Consider the following 18,787-nt stretch of genomic DNA (forward strand, 5'->3'; position numbering starts at 1 on the left):
CTCTGTAGTCTCTTTGCAAAATTCACATGCAACAAAATGGCCTTTCAAGCCCTCTCTTCTCTAGGGTGAACAACCTAATCTCTCAGACTCTCCTTGTAGTTGATGTTCTCCAGCCCCCTTGGCCACACCTGCTGGTGCAGGCCAGAAGACAAGCCCTGCTGGTAAAAGTGGCCTTTTCTATGTCTTTTGTGACTAGTCTCCCATCCTACTGAGCATTAAGCCCACATTCATCTTCTGCTGTCAATGTTCTTACAGAAATCTTTCCTGTTGTCCTTCAGCTCCAACTGAACTATGTGTTTCCTGATTTCATTCCTATGTGTGCAAACAAAATGTTTGTGTTCTTTCCAAGTAGCTGGTCTCAGTTTCCATCTTCTGCATGCTTCCTTTTTGTGTTTAAGTTCACTCAGTAGCTCCATGTTCTCCATGTTGGCTTTCTGCCACAGTTGCTGAACTGTCTGAACATTCTAATAGCAGTTCTTATGCTCTGAGGCAGCTGCCCTTGAAGATTAGCCAGCTCTTCTGGGACTCTGCTCTCCAGGGCAACTTCCCACAGATCCTGCCAAGCAGGTCTCATCTGAAGTCTGTGGTTGTAATTCTGTTCTTTGTCTTGTTGCTTCTCCCAGGATCTGAAACCTGACAGTCTCATGCTCCCTGCAGCCAAGGCTGTCCTTGGCCTCTGTATCTTACAGAAGTTGTTCTTTGATTGTGAGTAGCTGCAGCTCTTCAAGGGTATCAACCTTCAAATAATTCCATACCTCTAATACTTGTAAAATGGAAGCTGTATTTTTTCTTTTATCAGTGTCAACAGAGACATTAAACCGGGAGACATTAAAAGCATTTGGAAAGGAAAACTACTCTACAAAAGTCACACTACAGAAAGTTCAGTTCAGGATAGAAACGTTGCTTGTGTAGTTTGAGCTGAATCAGTTTATTTATCCAGCTGTCTGATAGAATACTAAAAAAGGCATCCTGAAACCAAATAGCAGTAAGTCATAGCAGGGCTTCTAATTCTTTGTGTTCTTTGGTAGATGAAGAGTGACTAGAAAAAGACTGGAAGAACTCCAAAGAAATTGAGATTTTCAATTAGATTGGTGTCCCTCACTGATATGAGAAAATGTATAGAGGCTTATGTAACTGAGGGTGTGAGTTACATTCATCATCAGTGGCCAGAGATACGAATAATGAAATTATTATGCAGGTGACTCCCTGTGGTGGATGTTAAATCTATGTGAAGTATGAGCAATTGTTGACTGACTGACTGACAAGTGTCTCTACCTTTTCTATTCATGGATTGCACAATGAAGTGACTCAGATTGTCCAGCAAAGTGCCCCATGCCTGGGGGCATTTGCTTGGTACTTGCAAGCTAATTGATTAAATCACCTCCTTGACAAGCCAAGTAGTACTGGTTAGCTGAAGTACTGGTTAACAGGATAAGAAAACAGAAGAAATGGAAAATATTGACTGCAAGGACTTGATACTATATGTTTGTACCAGATATATACACTGCAGTGTCTGTGTGCATTTATATATATGTATGTATTGTAATATAAATACTATATTGTTTATGGTTTCCTGTATCCTGAGCAATTTCAGACAGATGGGACTTGTTTTCCATCTGTTTTTCATACCAATGGCACATTAATTTACTTATTTTACTGTACAAGCATGGCTAGGAATATCTGTCCCGTGGAAATACTAGAATTCCTACTGGGGTTTCCTCCTCATTTGAAAAACCAGTGCTGAAACCACCTTCCACAAAGGCAGCATGCCACCCCAATCTCTGCATTCTGGCACCTGAGCACCCCCAGCCAACAGTTTACATTGTCCTCTGCTTATCCCTAAATCAAATTTAATAGATTTTACCTGGAAGGTCCAAAATAGCTTGGAATGTGGTTATCAGAGGCCACTTCCTAGGTGATACTGCTGAAGGTGATAGCAATTGGCTCTCTTCAAGCCCACAGCTCTTTCCTTTAAATGATGGGCTCATGGCTGCAGAAGGTTTTCCCTGCAACATCCTCAGCCTTGTGGTCTGCTACAGCAAAGATCTTGTCTTCAACCTTCAGAGGAGAGGTATAGAAACAAATACATGGTGATTCCTCTTTGTCAAGGAGTGGCTTTGTTGGGAAGTGATTGATGTAGCTAAATCTAGTTAAATTTTGATATTTTAAAGTTTGAGAACTATGCATATGCCAAAAACACGTATCCTTCCAGTCTTCTGTTTTTGTTCTACATATGAAGTGTGTTTCTTTCATCTCTCAATATCTGTCAGTTAAAATTTAAAAAGACAATGCTAGTTATACTAAAAGGCAAAGGTGTTCTGCAGGATTGGTTGAAAGTGTTAAAAAATTAAGTCAATATTCTCTCATAATTTTGGAGATTGTTTATATTGTGATCATGACTGAAAATATTCTAGTGGTTTGAGGTATACTGTTACCTCTGGTAATGAAGCAGCTACTGAAAGATGCAGCAATTTCAAAAGAATTTTTCAGATATTAGGGAAGAGGCAATTGTCTTCTTATAGATGGTTTGATTCCATAATTAATTCCACAGCTCTTCCATAGCCCTGTGGTAACTAAAAAAAAATTATCTGTAAAAGTATTGCTAGAAAAGACACTCTCCTCTCCTTTCAGCTGTTTATAATCCAGTGCAGTAGCTGGAAATGAGGAAAACCATAATAATGTGACATGTTTGCCAGGTCAGTCCCAGATGACAAATAACTCCATAGAAGGCTGTTCCCAGCTCTGGGAAAAAAAAAACATTATCTGATTTTGTCCAGGTTTGTTTAAAAATTCTCTATCAGAGTGGTTTCTCTCACTCTCCCTGGGAACCTTGCTGAAAGCAAGACCTTCTGAATTTCACACTACATGCAGTCTGTGATTTCTACAGATAACTCTATCTTGGTTTAAATCTTGTCACAGAAGCCCCTGGGATGGGCATTGGCTTCTCTCATTCACCAGCCCTGTGGTGAATCCTGTAGAGCCACCAAATTACAGCCTAAAAGTTCAATGTTTGTCCAGATGGATGTATCCCAAGCACTTTCCCCAGTCTCTATGTCAGTGAATAGGTTGATTTTTCTCCTCTACCCCACAGAGCTTACTTTTTGTAAGTCTGTGGTCTTCTCTGCCAGGGTTGCTGGGCTTTCCACTTTCTTCATTCTGGAGGGAAAGCTGGTGTCTGGGGTAGGGGGGAAGGGAGTGCAACCACCAAGTGACACAGCATGAATTTCTGCTATTATTATAAATATTTACTAACAGGTCCTGTAAAAAATGAGGAAGATGCTGAAGATTTGCTGTTCTCTCCTTCTCTTAAGTTTGCTCAGTGGGCTACTTAGTGCCAGTCCTGGAGTCAAAGTGAGGATCACCCAGAAGGGGCTGGAGTATGGTATGTGTGATGCTCTCATCAAGAGCTGCTAGTAGCATTGCCTTCAATATTGATATGACAAAGGAAAGAGGGCAGTGGGAGTAAATGACCCCGTGGCAGGCTATAAAGGAAAGTTTAAGAGCATAAAAGAGCTGCTTGACAGCATTGTACATCATATCAAGGTTCACCTGACCTCAGATATTGAGCCAGATAGTTCAGCTCTTGCCATGACTAGGAGTGAGACCTGAAATAGCACTGCCATGTCTCAAGTGAGATACCACCTTCTTGCTGATTCTGTGTCCATCACATTTCCTAAGCCAGAAACACACAAGTCCCAGGCACTGTCAAAGGCAACTGAACTGATCATTGTTTTCCTGTAGCCAGGGAGGTTGGGCTGGAAATCCTGAAGCAGAATATGGAGAAGGAGCATTTCCCTGATTTGACTGGCCATGAGAAATTTGGGCTTGGTAATGTCAAATACAACATCTCAAGGTAAGTATTCTCTCTGGGGGCAAATTGTGTTTGACTGAAATTTGAATCTTGTTTTGTGTTCATTTTGACTTATTAAATCCATTTTTTAAAAATCTTTTCTCTCCCTTTTCTTTCTCATGCTCTAGGATACATGTTACTGCTGTAGAATTACCCAGTGCTTCCATCTCCCTCCTACCAGGGTCTGGGATAAAACTGGTGATTGGAAATGCTTCTCTAATCATTGATATGAACTGGAACATAAGGACCTGGATGTTGTATGTACAGCTTTGCATGTTCTGGGGTATTTTTCTTGATGGATAATATAAAATTGCAAATTTTAGTTTATTCTTGTGACCCCTTCCTTGTAAAAGTGCTCTTTATCAGCTGGCAGCAGTAACCCAGGAGCACAGACTGGTGCTTCTGACAGGTCTGCTGGTGGGAGACAGCCCCTGCACCCTCAGACATCAGCCCTGATAAAGAGCCCATGGCTGAGAAGCACTGCTGCAAATAGCACAGGACTGCTGCTCTAGCTGAATGCTGTCATTGTCCAGCCTGCCAGCTAATGACACATTTAGAAAAACTGTAGTGTGGTGGATCACAGTCTAGTATAATAAACCCTCATAGTGCAGTCACACTATTAGAAACTCTCTGTTATGCCACCAAGAGATACAGTTCAAAAGCTGGTGGAAAATGGATGAGCAAGTGGCAATATCCTTAGAGCAATCTCCACACCTTCCTAGTCCCAGGCTGTTTCAGAGGAAAGAAGTCCCTCTTCCCCACATTACCTGTATTGCTAAATTGACTGAATTACAGGAGTCTCTGGTCTGCACTTCTGCCAGGGACAGCAGGGCTGCATGCAGGGGGAAGGGACCTGGGACCTGAGGGGTGACACAGCAGGAGTCACAGTGCCCTCACTGGCAAGCACTCGACACCGGCAGGCAAAGCAGAGTAGTGGCAGTGACCAGGACCAGCCATGGGTCCACATCACCAGGCAATTCCATAGTGAAGAGGTAGATTTTTTTCAGTTTTTTTTTTTATTTTCACTTGATGCAGCAAAGACAGTGGAAGAGGCACAGTGCACATTTCAAAAGTCTTTGTTACTGCAATCCTTTCAACACCCCCGGATAATGCAGGCCCTACATCAATAGCCCTCACCAGCTGCCGGACAACTCCTGGTGATGTAGATATCAAGCTGAATGGGAAAACTGGGTAAGTGAAAGAGATCTGTATAAACATTCTCACAAAATAACTGTCACTGAATGGCACAGAGACAACTTTACAAATTAGGGCACACAGAACTGCTTTTAGGCATCATAAGGCAGCACAGGTGAGAACTGGGATCCCAATAAAGCATTAAAATGGTCAACATTGATATTTGGCCTTCTATTTACACACAGTAGAAGATAAAGAAAGAATCAAACAATCCCTTGTGCTTCTTCAGCACTTTCAAACTTCTGCTCTAATCTTCAACTCTAGGTAGAAGTTATGAGGTTGTACTATGCTTCACTTCTCCTACTCACAGTGCTATCAAAATTGAACAGAAACAGACTGTCTATTAACCCTCTGGATACAGCCCCATGAAACAGTATCTCATTATTTTCTTGTATTTCTCTCACTGTCTGAATACCACTCTTGTCACCTGTTTGGGGGGGCTGTTTTTGTTTGTTTATTTTTACTTGTTTTGGAAGTTCCTAGTGCAGAGACCATTTTGTACAAATAAGATGGTGGTCTTCTGAAGAAATCCATTTTTTATAAATATTAATTAACCCAGGCTGACATGCATAGTGCTGAAATGATCATCTTCTAAATGGCGGCTCTCTGACAGTTTTTACATTTCAAAAAGGTCCCATGTGTAACAGAATATCACACTAAGAGGCCATTAAATTCATGTTCTGCAGAGATACCTGATTTCCTCTTAGTGACCATAGTACTTGACCCATTAATTGCCTTCTTCCTTCCCTCTAGCTTCCTGCATAACTTCTTTATCAAGTATCTGAAGAAACCCATTCACAGGAGCTTGGTCACTAATGTAAGCTTTTCACATTGTGTAGGGGAGGGGTGTAAGGAGGATAGCATTCAGTCAGTGATGTGAACTTGGCAAAGGAAGAATTAGAAAAATAATCCTGTAATAGTCCTATTCTGGTCTGATCAGCAGAGTCATCATTTTGCCAGCCAGAAATGATTCCAGATAAAGTGACAGGTTCATAGCCAAGATACTGACACAGCTGTGTTCAACCTCAGTAGCAATAGGGATGGATAATGTAGTTATTTTTCCATTCCAATGCAGAATAAGTCCCTACCTGTGTACCCACAGGCATCCTGGGGCTTGGGTTATTTTTATGCTTGGCAGACAAAACATATACTGGGCAACACATAGAGAAATTATAGTATATCAACTGATAGTATGACATTTCGACTTCATTGTAGCAAAAGGGTGAGTAGCTCTGGTGACAGCCTGCCCAGGGGCGCTGAGAGGAAACAGAGCTTGAGATGGCTGTCATTCTGTCCGGGGGTTTACAGTTGGACTCACTGATCTTAAGTGTCTTTTCCAACCTAAATGATTCCACAATTCTGACATCTCTCCTGTGACACCAGTATGAGATCTGTCCTCGCACTATTTAAGGCTGTGGTTTTGTCACCCCCACCAGGCTGCCTCTGGAAACGTCCCTCTTTTTTGTAGCTCTGACATACAACACACTTGGATTGCACCAACCAGAAACCTTGGGGATCCAGTTAGGTAAAGAGAAGCCAGATTAGGTGTTTTGATAAACAAATGCTGCAATGTGTGTCATGCAGCAGAAAGATCTTCTAGCACACATGTAAGAGGTGCTTATGCATCCATGGTAATCAGGCCATAACTTGAGTGTGCTTTTATTGTAGTCATGTCCCAATATCAGAGCTGGGATCCAGTTGATAGATGGAGACCTCCAATCACTGAATGGTGAGTCATCGGTGATACCTTTTCCTTCTGTTTTCTCTCTTCTGATCAGTGAAATTCTCCCCCTTCCTTAACAGCAGCTGTTTAGCAATGCCTCCAGGAGTGGTATCAGTCCCTCTGCTCCCTCTGCTCCCTTGCATACAGAACCACAGTTAACTAAAGGCTGGGCTACTTGAGCAAGAAATATGTGTTTCTAAGAGCCAAGGACTTGGTGGCAATTCTCAAATTGCAAGTGTGGCAGTGTGCACTTCTGTTATGAGAAATGCCACTTAGAGGCCACACAGTTCTACTAAGACAGTTTTCCTTTACCAGGCTCCAAGTCGTCCTGCATACACAGCACTTTACAAGCTGAAGCCTGTTCTCCTAGCTTGACTGGAAATTAAGTTTTACTTACCTATTTATCAGACTTGCCAGAGACAAAAATGAAAAAGCTCCTTTGCAAAAGCCTTCTCACTTGAACTACTTTGGGTTAGATTTACAGGCATTTAAGACACCCAAAGTGTTGGTCAGATACCATGTGCAAAACAGGTATCTAAGCAGATCAGGCACTCTCCTGGGAAAGTACTTGCAAGTTACAGCTACTTGGGATGCTCTTAAAACAAGAAATCCCAAGACCTCCTTATGTCCTGAGGCACTGATATGGCCATCTCCTTTTTGGGGTTAGGCCAAACTTACTTTCCACAATGAGAAAACAATAGACAAACTAGAGAAGGCACTTTACATACAGTCTCAGTAGAAACATCAACTCTTAGGTCAGAATGCATATTAGGAGGTCCCTGGTTGTGTTTTTCCCTACTCTCTGGAACAATTTGTGTCATTCTCTTTCAGAAAAGACTTAGTTTTAAGTACACATAGTTTGACTTAGTTTTAAGTATACATAGTTTGACTTAGTTTCAAGTATACATAAAATTATGTAATTGTAATTATGCATACATAAAATTATTTCTATGTTTTTTGTAATATTCTGTGTCTTATCTACTACTCTTACAGCTGTAATGCAGATTGATGATTTGGCTGAAGTAGTCTACTCCTTAAGTGGCTTGCCAGCAGTATTCCAAACATTCATTGACCTGGACTTAAAGGTAGTTGCCTGTAGTGCTGTTTGCCTACATTGCTGTGGGTTCCATTATTCTATGACACACTTTCTTAGGTGACCATGGTTGTTGTTCTGAACATAAAGGCTCACCAACTGAGAAGACAGACATTTCAAAGCATTATTGAATTTGTTACAGTAATAATTTGTAACAATCCTGTTGTGCAATTAATTCTTTAAAAGCCACATTCTTTTCTTTAAACTGCTGTTGAGCTGGTTGTAAAAAATAGAGTGCAGTTAAAGACTAAGCAAGACAGAAGAGAAAGGGAAAGGAAAGAAAAAAAGTTATTAAACCTCATCTTTCTCTCACTGTTGATTATAGCTGGGACTTCATTGTTCAGTCAGTCAGGATAATTTTTCTATACATGGGACTAACTAGGTGTGTCTGCTGTTGGATAAGAGAGAAGAAAGAGCAAGACTATCAGAGCAAGAATTAAGCCCCTAGCTTCTTGAATGGGAAGGCAGAAAACCGTTTCAAAAGCATGGGAGCCCATGGAATGCTGCTGAGTCTGTAGACTTGAAAGTTTATTTCAAATTAAGGAAAAAGTCTCCTTATGTACTGAAAAAATATGACTAGTTCCTGATTCTAAAATGACTTCATTGTCATTCTGTATAAGGTGATTTGATTGAGGGTAGTTGTCATTATTATAGTATCTGTGATCCTTAATTAAGTTTAAGCTGCCTTGTGCTTGGTTATTTACAAAGGCCAAATGAAAAGGCAGTCTTGTGACAAAGATCCTACAAATTAAGTATTAAAAAAAGGACAACAGGGAAATAAGAGAGGGGGAAACAAAAAGGAACAAAAAGTTAGTATCTGCTTGTGTGGTAGACACTGGTCTCAGCACACCAGCTCTGCAGCTGCTGTCAAACTCTTCTGAGTATTGCAGCAGCTGGATTTTAAGCAGGGACTTGAGTCAAACTAAAGATGTAAAGTCATGGCTGTTCCAAGAGCTACTCTTCCACATAAGTGGGGAAATATACAAAGACTGGTAATTCCAGCAAGTGAGGATTGAATGGAGAGGTCACCTACTGTGATTCAGCACCTTGTAAGCATTTTGATAGTCCTTAAAAGACAACAGGAACTTTAGAGCTAGATGAGAAAATAAAGACAGACAAAATACATTTGAGATTAAACAGAAACAGAACTAATAAAATGGACATAAAAAACTTGAAACTTTATATGTCTTCATCACTTCCAATCAGTTTACTGGTTTGCTTTTTTGTTTCATCTGTATGCATTTGGAAGTATTAGATCTGCAAGGCTTGGCCAATATGATGGCTAATGCAGAAGACAACATAGGCATTTTGGGTTTGTCTGACATAACTTTCCTCTCTCATAAGCCTTTTGTCTGCACAAGTTATCAACTTGATTCTGGGCACAATACAGTGCTGATTTTGACCAAGAAAGACCTCTGGTTTTACAGAACAATTTTGTAATTGAGACCATTGGATAGCTCTTAAGCAGCAGTTCTCAGATTTAAATTCCTAGAGATGAGAAAAGGAGAAAGGAGGACCACTAGTCATGTTCTTCATGCAATATTTAGACTCTTAATTTAGAGGGTGGCCTGAGGTGGCAGACTGTCCTTGGTGACCAGTATCACAAAAGATAGATCTTGGGCCTCATCTGTGAAGATGTCCAAATGCTGGAACTTGCCTTCACCACCTGCTTGAAAGCACCAAGCCTTCAGGGTGTACTACAAAGCCTGCATACTCATTTATATACCAAATGAATAGCCAGGGCAAAGTCAAGGAAAGTACCATTCATTGTCTGAAGTCATGGTAAAGTTATATTTTGATTCTGTTTTTTTTATCTCTGACAATAACTTTTAGGGCGTAGTCTTCCCAGCTGGAAACCACACTGACTCTCCCTACATGGCAGCTTCCTTCACAATCCCAGACCAAAGTGACTCCATGCTGTACCTTGCCTTCTCTGAGTATTTCTTTCAGAGCTCCTCATTTGCTTACTACACCGCAGGGGCCTTCAACATGACCATTGCAGAGGAGGTGAGCAGGACACAGAGGAATGGGGTCAGAGTGGCCCAGTTAGGGCTTTGACCTGCCAGATGTCAGTATGTGGCCGTATAAAGCCCTCAGTTGGTCTGTAGAGTCCTGGGACAAATTATAAATACTAGGGTATTGTTATTCTCTTTTACTTACACTCTATATAGATGCCTCAGGCCACAGCCAGGCATCTATATAGAGTGTAAGTAATGCCAAGTTCCACTGAGCCAAGAACAAAATACTGCCAAAAAATAAGGGGTTTGTAGACCTGAGGCACAGAGTTCTCTAACAGGAACAAGAGATCAGCTCTGGAGAATTTTGCAGCCTCATTGGCTGCTTTCTAAGGGATCTTCTTAGAATGAAAATACTACAGGGGCCTTGTAAGCAAAGCATATGTCAAAGCACAACATCTGTGGCTTGAAGGCTGCCTGATTGGCTAGCCCGACTGCAGGAGGTTCAGTAAGTCCCAAAACCTATAGACTGCAGCCCAAACTATAATGATGTTAAGAATTTGCTTTCTGAGGGATTATTTTGGCATATATTATTGGGAAGCTGCTTTGACTATACCGAGTCTCTTAGGAATATTTCTGAGAGGAACAAAAGCAAAGATTAATTGAAATGACTGTAATAATGCATTCAGAGAAAAACTGACCATGAAGGTCAAATCTGGTAACTCATTTGTTTTCTCTCTTTTATTTTTTCCTTCAGACTTGAGCTATTTTAAGATAAACACAGAGATATTTAGCAGTACCATCCCTGAGGTGAGTATCATTACTTTCACAAAGTCTCAGGGAAGCCACCCAGTGTGGGTGTCAAGACACCTCACTACTGGTGCATCCCAAAGACTTCTAGGGCCAGCAGGGCTCCTGCACTGGAGAAGCAGGCACACGTGCGCCTTGTAACAGCAGAGCAGATGGGCCTTGTCACTTCCCACCCCATGATGAGTTGAATGACTTGCACTGTTACCAAACATAATCTTGGCCCATAACCTTGCACATCAATCTTTTCTCTGGGCACCATGCCCAAGCCACAGCTGTTCCTACCTAAAACCAGCTCCATGCAGGAAAAAGCTTCCAGTCATGAGTTCTGCTTTGAGAGACATCCAAGAGCGTTCTCAGCTCAGAAAAATCGCCTTTCTCCTCCCCAAACCTGCTTAATTCTCTCTACTTTGCTGCTGACCTGTGACTGATGAGCAGAAAACCTGGGAAGGGACCATGTGCAGGAAAATGAGCTAACAGATGGACAGGAAACATTACATCCTATGGAACAGACAAGGCAGATGCACAGGATTTCCATTTATTTTAGGTGAAGGAGATGAATATAACATGACAGAGAATATGAGCATGCATGGTTTCCACCAGCCTTCTGAGACAGGATGAGAAACCAAAAATGAGCAGAAGAACCCTTAGGCTATAAATGCAGAGGATGGGTGAAATCAAATAGTTCAAAGTACTTCACATTCTTGTTTGCTTCCCAGATGTTATTAAGTTCCTTCCTCAGAAATAGAAGAATTCTCCAAGGGTAGGCATGTATGATGTTCTCCATAAAATGCCATGAGCATTGATGCAAATATTCCACCCCCTCTGTTTTGAATATTGAACTTGTGAGCCTATTCACTCTTTAGGCAATGAACAGAGTGAGGCTCCTCTGAGGACAGTCCTGAGGAGGAACCGTCTCCTGAGATGGGTGAATTTCAAAGTGAATGACTCCTGAGCTCTTTTATTGTGCGACTAAATACCACATTCAGGGTCCATTTATCTCCTCTGTTCACAAGCTAGTATTCAATTTCTCTTGAAATAATATGGAAAAATTTGTATTCCTCAAGTGGAAGAAACTTTTCACTGCATTCCTGAGTGGCCAATACTGTTAATTTAGCACCACAGAAAACCTTTATTTCCTGTTTACCTGAAAGAATCTTATGTTAACAGCTGTCCTTAACCTCATCATAAGGAAATACTTAAAAATTATTGCTTCAAAAGTGAGAAAATATAGTATTCTGATCCATTCGATGAGAAAAATGTTTTTTCTTTTTTTTTGTCTTTGAATCTTACAGGTAGCTAAATATTCAATTACACCCTACCTAGTGATATTCAAGCTAATGTCTTCTGAAATCCCTACCATCAGCTTACAGCAGGATTCCTTCACGGCGGAGATTCAGGGCTCTGTGGAGGTGTTGGCCATTCTGCCAGACTCAACCACCCAGTCTCTGTTCACACTGACCATAGTACGTACAACAAACAAGGTGACATTTAACTCAGGGTTAAATATGTTTGTTCCTTCCTTCTTTTAAAACTCTGTACAAGAAACAAAGAAAATGCCAAATGTCTAGTACTTAAACATGCACATTCCCCTTAGTCACAGGTATAGGCATGACCTCAACTAACCTATAGGACATTTCTGCGGCAAAGAACATTTTCCTACAGATGGGCAAAAATCCCAACATGTAGTGGCTCTGATTAAGCAAGGTTTTGTTCTTTGCAATGACAGTTCTGCAAGTGTGAGTCATGCCTCTTGGCATCTTGTTCATGGCTTTGATTAATGACATCTCATTACCTCCATTTCAGCTCTTGTCAGTGCCATTCAAATAAACAGACATTTACTGTGTGCAGCCTTGCAATGAGAAAGCTGCATTTACCTAAAACAGCTTCCATGCATAACTGAAAAGATGGTATTTATGTGTTTGTGACTAATTCATAGAAAAGGTCCTGGGGTTTTTTATGTCTGGTAATCCATGGTTTCTTTATTCTGCAGGCAGCCAACACCAGCATTTCCCTGAATATATTTGATCAGAAATTGATGGGCTCGCTATGTTTGAACAGGTAATCCAATCTGGGATGAAAAAGATTTCCTTTGGAAAACAATGTTAGCAATCCCAACATTAGTAGTTTAGACATATGATCAGATAACTGTAAATAAGTTTTGCTGGTAAATTCACCTGCATTAGATTCTCTTAATCTGGCAGCACTTGTACAGTTTAGAGGAGGCAGGAAGCTTCTCTCTGACAAGTGCAATGGCCCCAAGGGGCTTCCCACCAGTGGACTGCTGCAGGGAAGTGGTCTCACTAGACTTCCCTTCTTTTTACATTTACTCTCCCCTCTGAGCTAGATAAACTAAGCATCCAGGGCAGTTTTGATGACCATAAACCATCTGAGAATTTCCCTCATCACTTTCCGTCTGGCAAGATGTCATGTCTTTCTAGACAACCTGTGCTACTAAAGAATGTCAGAGCAGTCGAGGGCACAGTAAAGAACCTGGGCCCCTGCAGGTTCCCTATGCAGATATTCTTATTGCAGACATTATCCAACTGAACTCCTGCAACTTGGAAGGGTTCAGAAATCTGGAAACCAGAGGCTAGGCCATTTACACATCTAACATGTCATATTTCATGGAGAAGAAGCTCTGTGTATCAGGACCTCACAACTGGGAATTGGGACTCCAATTTCATAAAAGTCCCTAAGAAAGACACGGGGTTAAGAACATGCAGAGTTCATCAGGGCAGAGGGATGTAAGGAATTTAAGGAGAATAGTGCTGTTAGCATTTTCTGCAGTAATTTTTTAAGAGGAAAATCTAGAGTGTGCTGGAAGCTGGCCTTGAGAACTCAAGTACTGGTGCTGAGGAAACTCAGAAATCTTTTGTTAGATACAAGAGCAACTTAGGGAATAAGTATTTCATTTTGGAAACAGAGGCAGTAGCAACAAAGCCATCAGTAGTAGCAGCACCACACAATAAACAGATCCTTCCTTCCTGGTAAGACTCACATGAAATCATTATGCAGATGTACCAAAATCTTTGGAAAATACCTGACACCCTACAAGGCCTTGGTAAAATCAATTGTCAGTAGGATTTCCAGAACAATACAGAGGGAGAAGCACACTCAAATTGCTGGCTGCAGCCCTTCTAGCACACTCATGCATGGATGCTCAGCAATGCCCCAGGAAAACCATATCTTTCTCTATGTAGCAGTATGCAGTGGGTGAAAGTGCTTCAAAAAAAATCTCTGTACAGATGCTTCCAAAGACCTGGAGCTCTACAGCATGACTGCACATGATTAGAATAACTGTGTTTATCCTTTCTTAGTGACTCATCTTGTTTCACTTCTTTCCCTCAGGATCCAGTTCTCCCTAGCCCACTCCAATGTTGGCTCTTTTGAGGTAACTGGGTAGTTGAAGCATATAGGAAATGCAAACTAAGAATATCAGTGATATCAAGGCTAAAGAGTAAGCAGCTAAATTTTATCAGTATTTCTAAATCATTTGGCTTCATTCCCAAGTGGCTCTCTTCCTGTCTTCTGGCAGCCACCTCTCTGTTCTTGCCCCAAAGAGTTAAAAGTAAACTCCTTGGGGCAAGCTAGTGCTGTGCAAATGAGACATTCTGTAGTTGCCCCGGCTGCAGTAGGAAGAGATCTCTTGAATCATCAGGGTGAAACAGAGCAGAGCTGAGCTGTAGCAGCAGAGCAGAGTGTCATCCAATGGTCACAGGGATGGCTGAGGCACAGGCACTCCGTGGGTGCTCATCAACGTGCTCAGAATTCTGGCAAGGAGGGGGAGTCAAGATGTTTCCCTCAGATGCCTGAAATAGTGCAGTTGTAGCCTTGCAGGGGAAAACCCTGCCCCCATAGAGTCATTTCATTCTCAGTATAATCAATCAGTTCCGAGTAGCTGAGGAGAAAGGATTAAAACTGTTCTGGTCCTGCTTTGCTATTGGTGATATATTATCTCACAAATAAAGCAAATAGACTGTTTTAAATTAAAATGTTGGCCAAGCATAATGAAATACATTTGCATTTTGCATCTCACTTCCTTTGCATCATTCCAAAACCTTAAGATCTGAAGTTCACTTGAACTTATGACTCTTGGGGCCAAAAGAGAACTGGAAGATGATTAAGAGCCTACTAACTCTACCCAGGATTAGGGTACAACAGCTCTTCCACTATCAGGAAATGATGGCTAACTCAGTTTTCTTGTCTGTGGCAGGTCTTACTTCTGGAGAACATCCTATCTTACATTTTACAGACTGAAGTAATTCCATCAGCTAATGGTAAAGCTGTATTTCAAAGCATCAGCTAAAAAGCTTCCATCAGAATGGCTTGTTCTAGGAACTTCTACTGACTTTCTGATTAAGTTGTCAGCTCCCATTAACTTGGAGTAGAAAATGACCATCAGCCAGTAAGCAGTGGAAGGCGAAGATTGTAGGGGTGTAAGTGCTCCCTCTCACTGTTCTGCAAAAAGGGCAAAAATTACTAGGAAAGCAAAAATTCATCTGCCTTCATCTCAGTCTAGGTGGTCCTGACGCATCAGGGAGAAAAGCAAAATCTCTCACATCTGCACACCTGCCTGAGGCCACTATATGTGAAATGTATTCCTTTTTATTAGACCAGAACAGAGCTTTTGCCTCTCATAAATCTTATTTAAGGCCCTGGAGGGAGATACAGCTTTCTGTCAACCCTCTATACTGGGATGAACATCACCTTCTTTAGCTAATGGATACAAATGGGAACAGGTCCTAATGATGGTAAAGCTGTATTAATAATCCCTCAGGGATCATTAGGGACAAAGCACTCAGTATGTAATGTGTTGAACATGAAATCCTTGGTTTGGCTGCAACACTCTGCCAAGAGAGAAGCACTTGTTCTTTTTTTCCCATTGCTAAATGAGCATCTTAGCAGCCTCCCAGGATTGCTTGTGAAGACTAAGAGGCTAATTGTTATAAATGACCTACAAGTCTCTGGATAAACAGTGTTGTTGAAGGGCAGGTGTTTATTATCTTTCTAATGCATACCTAAATCATCTTTTGTCTCTTTTTTTAAGCTAAACTGTCAAAAGGATTCCCTCTTCCCAATCTGGCCAATGTTACCTTTACAAGACCTCACATTACAATTGTACAGGTGAGATTTTGATACTTATGAAAGATTTTCCTTTATAAAAGGTTATCTCTCTTTTTACTTTTTTTTTTTCCCTAGGCATTTATTCACTTTCTTCAGTGCCAGAAATTTGCTGTGTTGGAGCTACTTAACTAATAAAAATGGGTTTAAAATGAGGTCCCTAGTAATGGCAAAATTCTATTAGAAACAAATGTATCTTTCTTTGAGAGGAAAAGTTAGAACTGATTATATAACTATGAAGTGATCAAATGTACAACTTTTTCAGCCTTCTAAGTTGGAATTGAGTGTAAAAATGGGCTTGATATATTGTTCAAGTCTGGCCAACCACATCACATTAGAGTTATTGCTATCTCACAGTCTTGTTGAATACTTGGAATATGAGAGGGAGGAGAATTCAATTTTGTGCATCTAGGATGCCCGGATTTTGTTAATAATTGGTGATAATGACTGAGGCTAGTAGCCAAAAGTAGCTAGTGAGCCCTCAGAAAATATTTTTTGCCTTCTGGTTATCCTTCTCCAAATCTAGCCCTTAGTTTGGCCATACAGAATGTTGCTAGGTAACCAGTCAGTACAAGGGCATTGCTGACAAATTAATGCCCAGAAAATGAGTAAGCCTTCTGCATTTCTCCACTTGCTTAACAACTTCTCAAAGTTATTTTCAGTTTTTTCGAAGTTTTTCTTTGCAGAGACTTCTAAATCTTTGTTAGCCGTTAAGCACAAAACACAGCTCAGGAAAGGAAACGCAAAGGTTGTTTTTAATTGTTCTTTGCCTCCCACATACCTGGTTCTCTACAAAATATAATTGCTCAGACACTGCTTTCAGTGGCACTCACTGCCAACAGTCTTATAGACTAATTGTGAATGAAGGATTTTAGTGATTCTGCAGTGCCCATTCCCCCTCACGTTCTCTCACCAATCTCCTCATCAGTAACAATGGAATGAGAGACAATACAGAATTGCTATGCCCTACCAAAGTGAATGAGATTCCCATTTAAAGGCTAGAGTTTAGGCTCTAGTTCTAGAGTTTCCACTTTCAGTCCCACTCTGATGGCTATGGTCAACAGAAGAAAAACAATTCTTACTTTTCATAGACAGGCTGGATGGTGCTTTGAGCTACCTGATCTAGTGGAAGGTGTCCCTGCCCATGGACATGCCCATGGCTGGAAATAACCTTAAAGACCATCCAGTTCCAACCCCCCTGCCCATGGCAGGGGGGTTGGAACTGGGTGGTCTTTAAGGTTATTTCCAGCCCCACCCATTCTGTGATTCTGTGACTGTGATGAGCTGCTCTCTGCAGGCTTATTGCTCTGTATGTGCTGACACTGGGGGAAGCTTTAAGGACAAGTTTAGATTAAATGGCTAATTCTTAAATGGCACAAATTAGGTAATCTCTTGTGATCCTTGCCTAATTGCCTCAAGGCTCAGATGAACCTTCCTGAGTAGGCTTTACAATCTTTAGATTCCCTTCTGTCACTAACATGGTGCAAAGGGATAGCACCCAGGGAAAGATGGAGTCCTTTTGCAAAGTTCAAAGGACAGAATTGAATTAAACTTGTTACTTCCAAGGCTCAGCTCTTCTCAGTAGATTTTTAGACCTTAAACACCAAGATCAATTTGAAATTAAGAAACTCCAAAATAACATGTTCATTTTAATTCATAGTATGTCCATGACTGTTCTCCTCCCTGCAGGGATATGTGTTGATTTCGACTGATGTCCACTACAAACACTACAGGAGAAGAGAGACCATGTGTTAATCATGAACTTCAAATCAAGTCAATAATGTGACTCTGAAGACTAAACACTGTCCAGTTCTGCTGAAATGTTTAACTTGAGCTCTGACAACCCCCATCCTGGCTGGGAGAAAGAGGGGGTGCTGGGAATCAAAAAAAGCTGATGGAATGGTTAGCTGGTGTAATGGTGGTAACAAGCAGACCCAAGGGAAAACATGTAACGCATGCTTGACATTTATTTATTCTGTAGTTTAACTGATGCAAAAATGTTTTTAAGATGAATGACTCTTTTGAAATACACTTTTGTCCATACACTTCCAGAAGGATGCTGCAATCTTTTAAAATTAGGAAAAGTACATTGTCAAAATGCTGCTAGGGCAGATACAGCTGCTAATATATTTCTACTCTAACAACCTTAACCAATTCCTTTCTGCACACCATGCATGAAGTAGGGAGTGAGCCCTCTCTAGAACTGTGGAACTGTCAAACTGAAAACTGTCCCAGTTACAATGGGAAGTAAAATCTTTGCAGTGTCTTAACATATATCTTAATATGCAGAACAGGACCTGAGCCAGTGGTACTACTACTTTCCATCTTTCCGGGTGACTCTTCAAATCTGTGTGCCTGTCATGTGCTCTCTTTAGTCTCTTTAGTGCTGTTTAGCCAGGTTAGATACATTTAACTCCTTCAGTGTTTCTGGGTAAGACCTCTAAATCTAATTCTCTGACATCTTTTCTCTGAATTGAAGATTAGATACTTTTCTTACTTCGTTTGTGTATGGTATCTTACCCTCTTTCTTTCTCCTCCTTTTTTTCCAGTACTTTATTCGTGTGCAAATGGGAACACAGTTCTGCAGAGGGCCATGCCGGCCCTGCAATGCGTAGGTGCTTGTGCTTTGGCCAAACCTGGACGGGAAGCCGGCTCCGGCCTCCCACGCACCTGTTTCCCTACGCTGAGAAACAATCAGCGATGGGGTGCAGGCAGCTTTTGCTGTCCGGAGCTGAGCGAGCTCATCCCACCTGCTGCAAGGCGGTACCTAAACACCCCAAAGGTACTCTGCCCGGGGGCTCAGCACGTACAAGCACTCGAAAAAAAATACTTGGGGTATTTGCACACAAACTAGCCCCACACAACTTTCCACACAAGCCGTACGTGGTGTGAGGGAGGAGGCAGCCAGGTACAACCCAGACCCCTGCGCTCCCTCTCCCACCCCGGCCCCGGGTACCCGATGCCTGCCGCGGGCTGCCCCAGCATCGTGGGAGACGGGCCCGGCATGGGCTTCACTGGGGGCGGGCTAGGCCTCGGCACGG

The 18,787-nt window shown here is 41.6% G+C and overlaps 1 protein-coding gene across 1 annotated transcript; it reads left to right on the top strand.

Annotated features, from left to right (window-relative positions):
• The first annotated feature begins 3,267 nt into the window (after positions 1-3,267).
• On the top strand, positions 3,268-17,584 carry LOC118698324 (BPI fold-containing family C protein-like). Its single transcript, XM_036401532.1, has 15 exons — positions 3,268-3,382; positions 3,742-3,853; positions 3,979-4,107; positions 4,886-5,041; positions 5,798-5,861; positions 6,713-6,773; positions 7,761-7,852; positions 9,694-9,876; positions 10,581-10,625; positions 11,918-12,088; positions 12,616-12,683; positions 13,974-14,016; positions 14,839-14,902; positions 15,673-15,749; positions 17,436-17,584. The coding sequence occupies exons 1-15, from the start codon at positions 3,268-3,270 to the stop codon at positions 17,499-17,501; spliced, it is 1,446 nt and encodes a 481-aa protein (XP_036257425.1). The 3' UTR covers positions 17,502-17,584.
• Positions 17,585-18,787: the final 1,203 nt, after the last annotated feature.

Source organism: Molothrus ater, chromosome 5, assembly GCF_012460135.2.
Source record: "Molothrus ater isolate BHLD 08-10-18 breed brown headed cowbird chromosome 5, BPBGC_Mater_1.1, whole genome shotgun sequence".
Classification (NCBI taxonomy): domain Eukaryota; kingdom Metazoa; phylum Chordata; class Aves; order Passeriformes; family Icteridae; genus Molothrus; species Molothrus ater.

What these genes read in the sequence shown, in the direction of transcription:
- LOC118698324 (XM_036401532.1), top strand. Translation starts at nt 3,268, where the DNA reads ATGAGGAAGATGCTGAAGATTTGCTGTTCTCTCCTTCTCTTAAGTTTG. An exon ending in GTCAAATACAACATCTCAAG is followed by an intron (nt 3,854 to 3,978) that starts GTAAGTATTCTC and finishes CTCATGCTCTAG; the next exon opens with GATACATGTTACTGCTGTAG. An exon ending in GGCTCGCTATGTTTGAACAG is followed by an intron (nt 12,684 to 13,973) that starts GTAATCCAATCT and finishes TCTTTCCCTCAG; the next exon opens with GATCCAGTTCTCCCTAGCCC.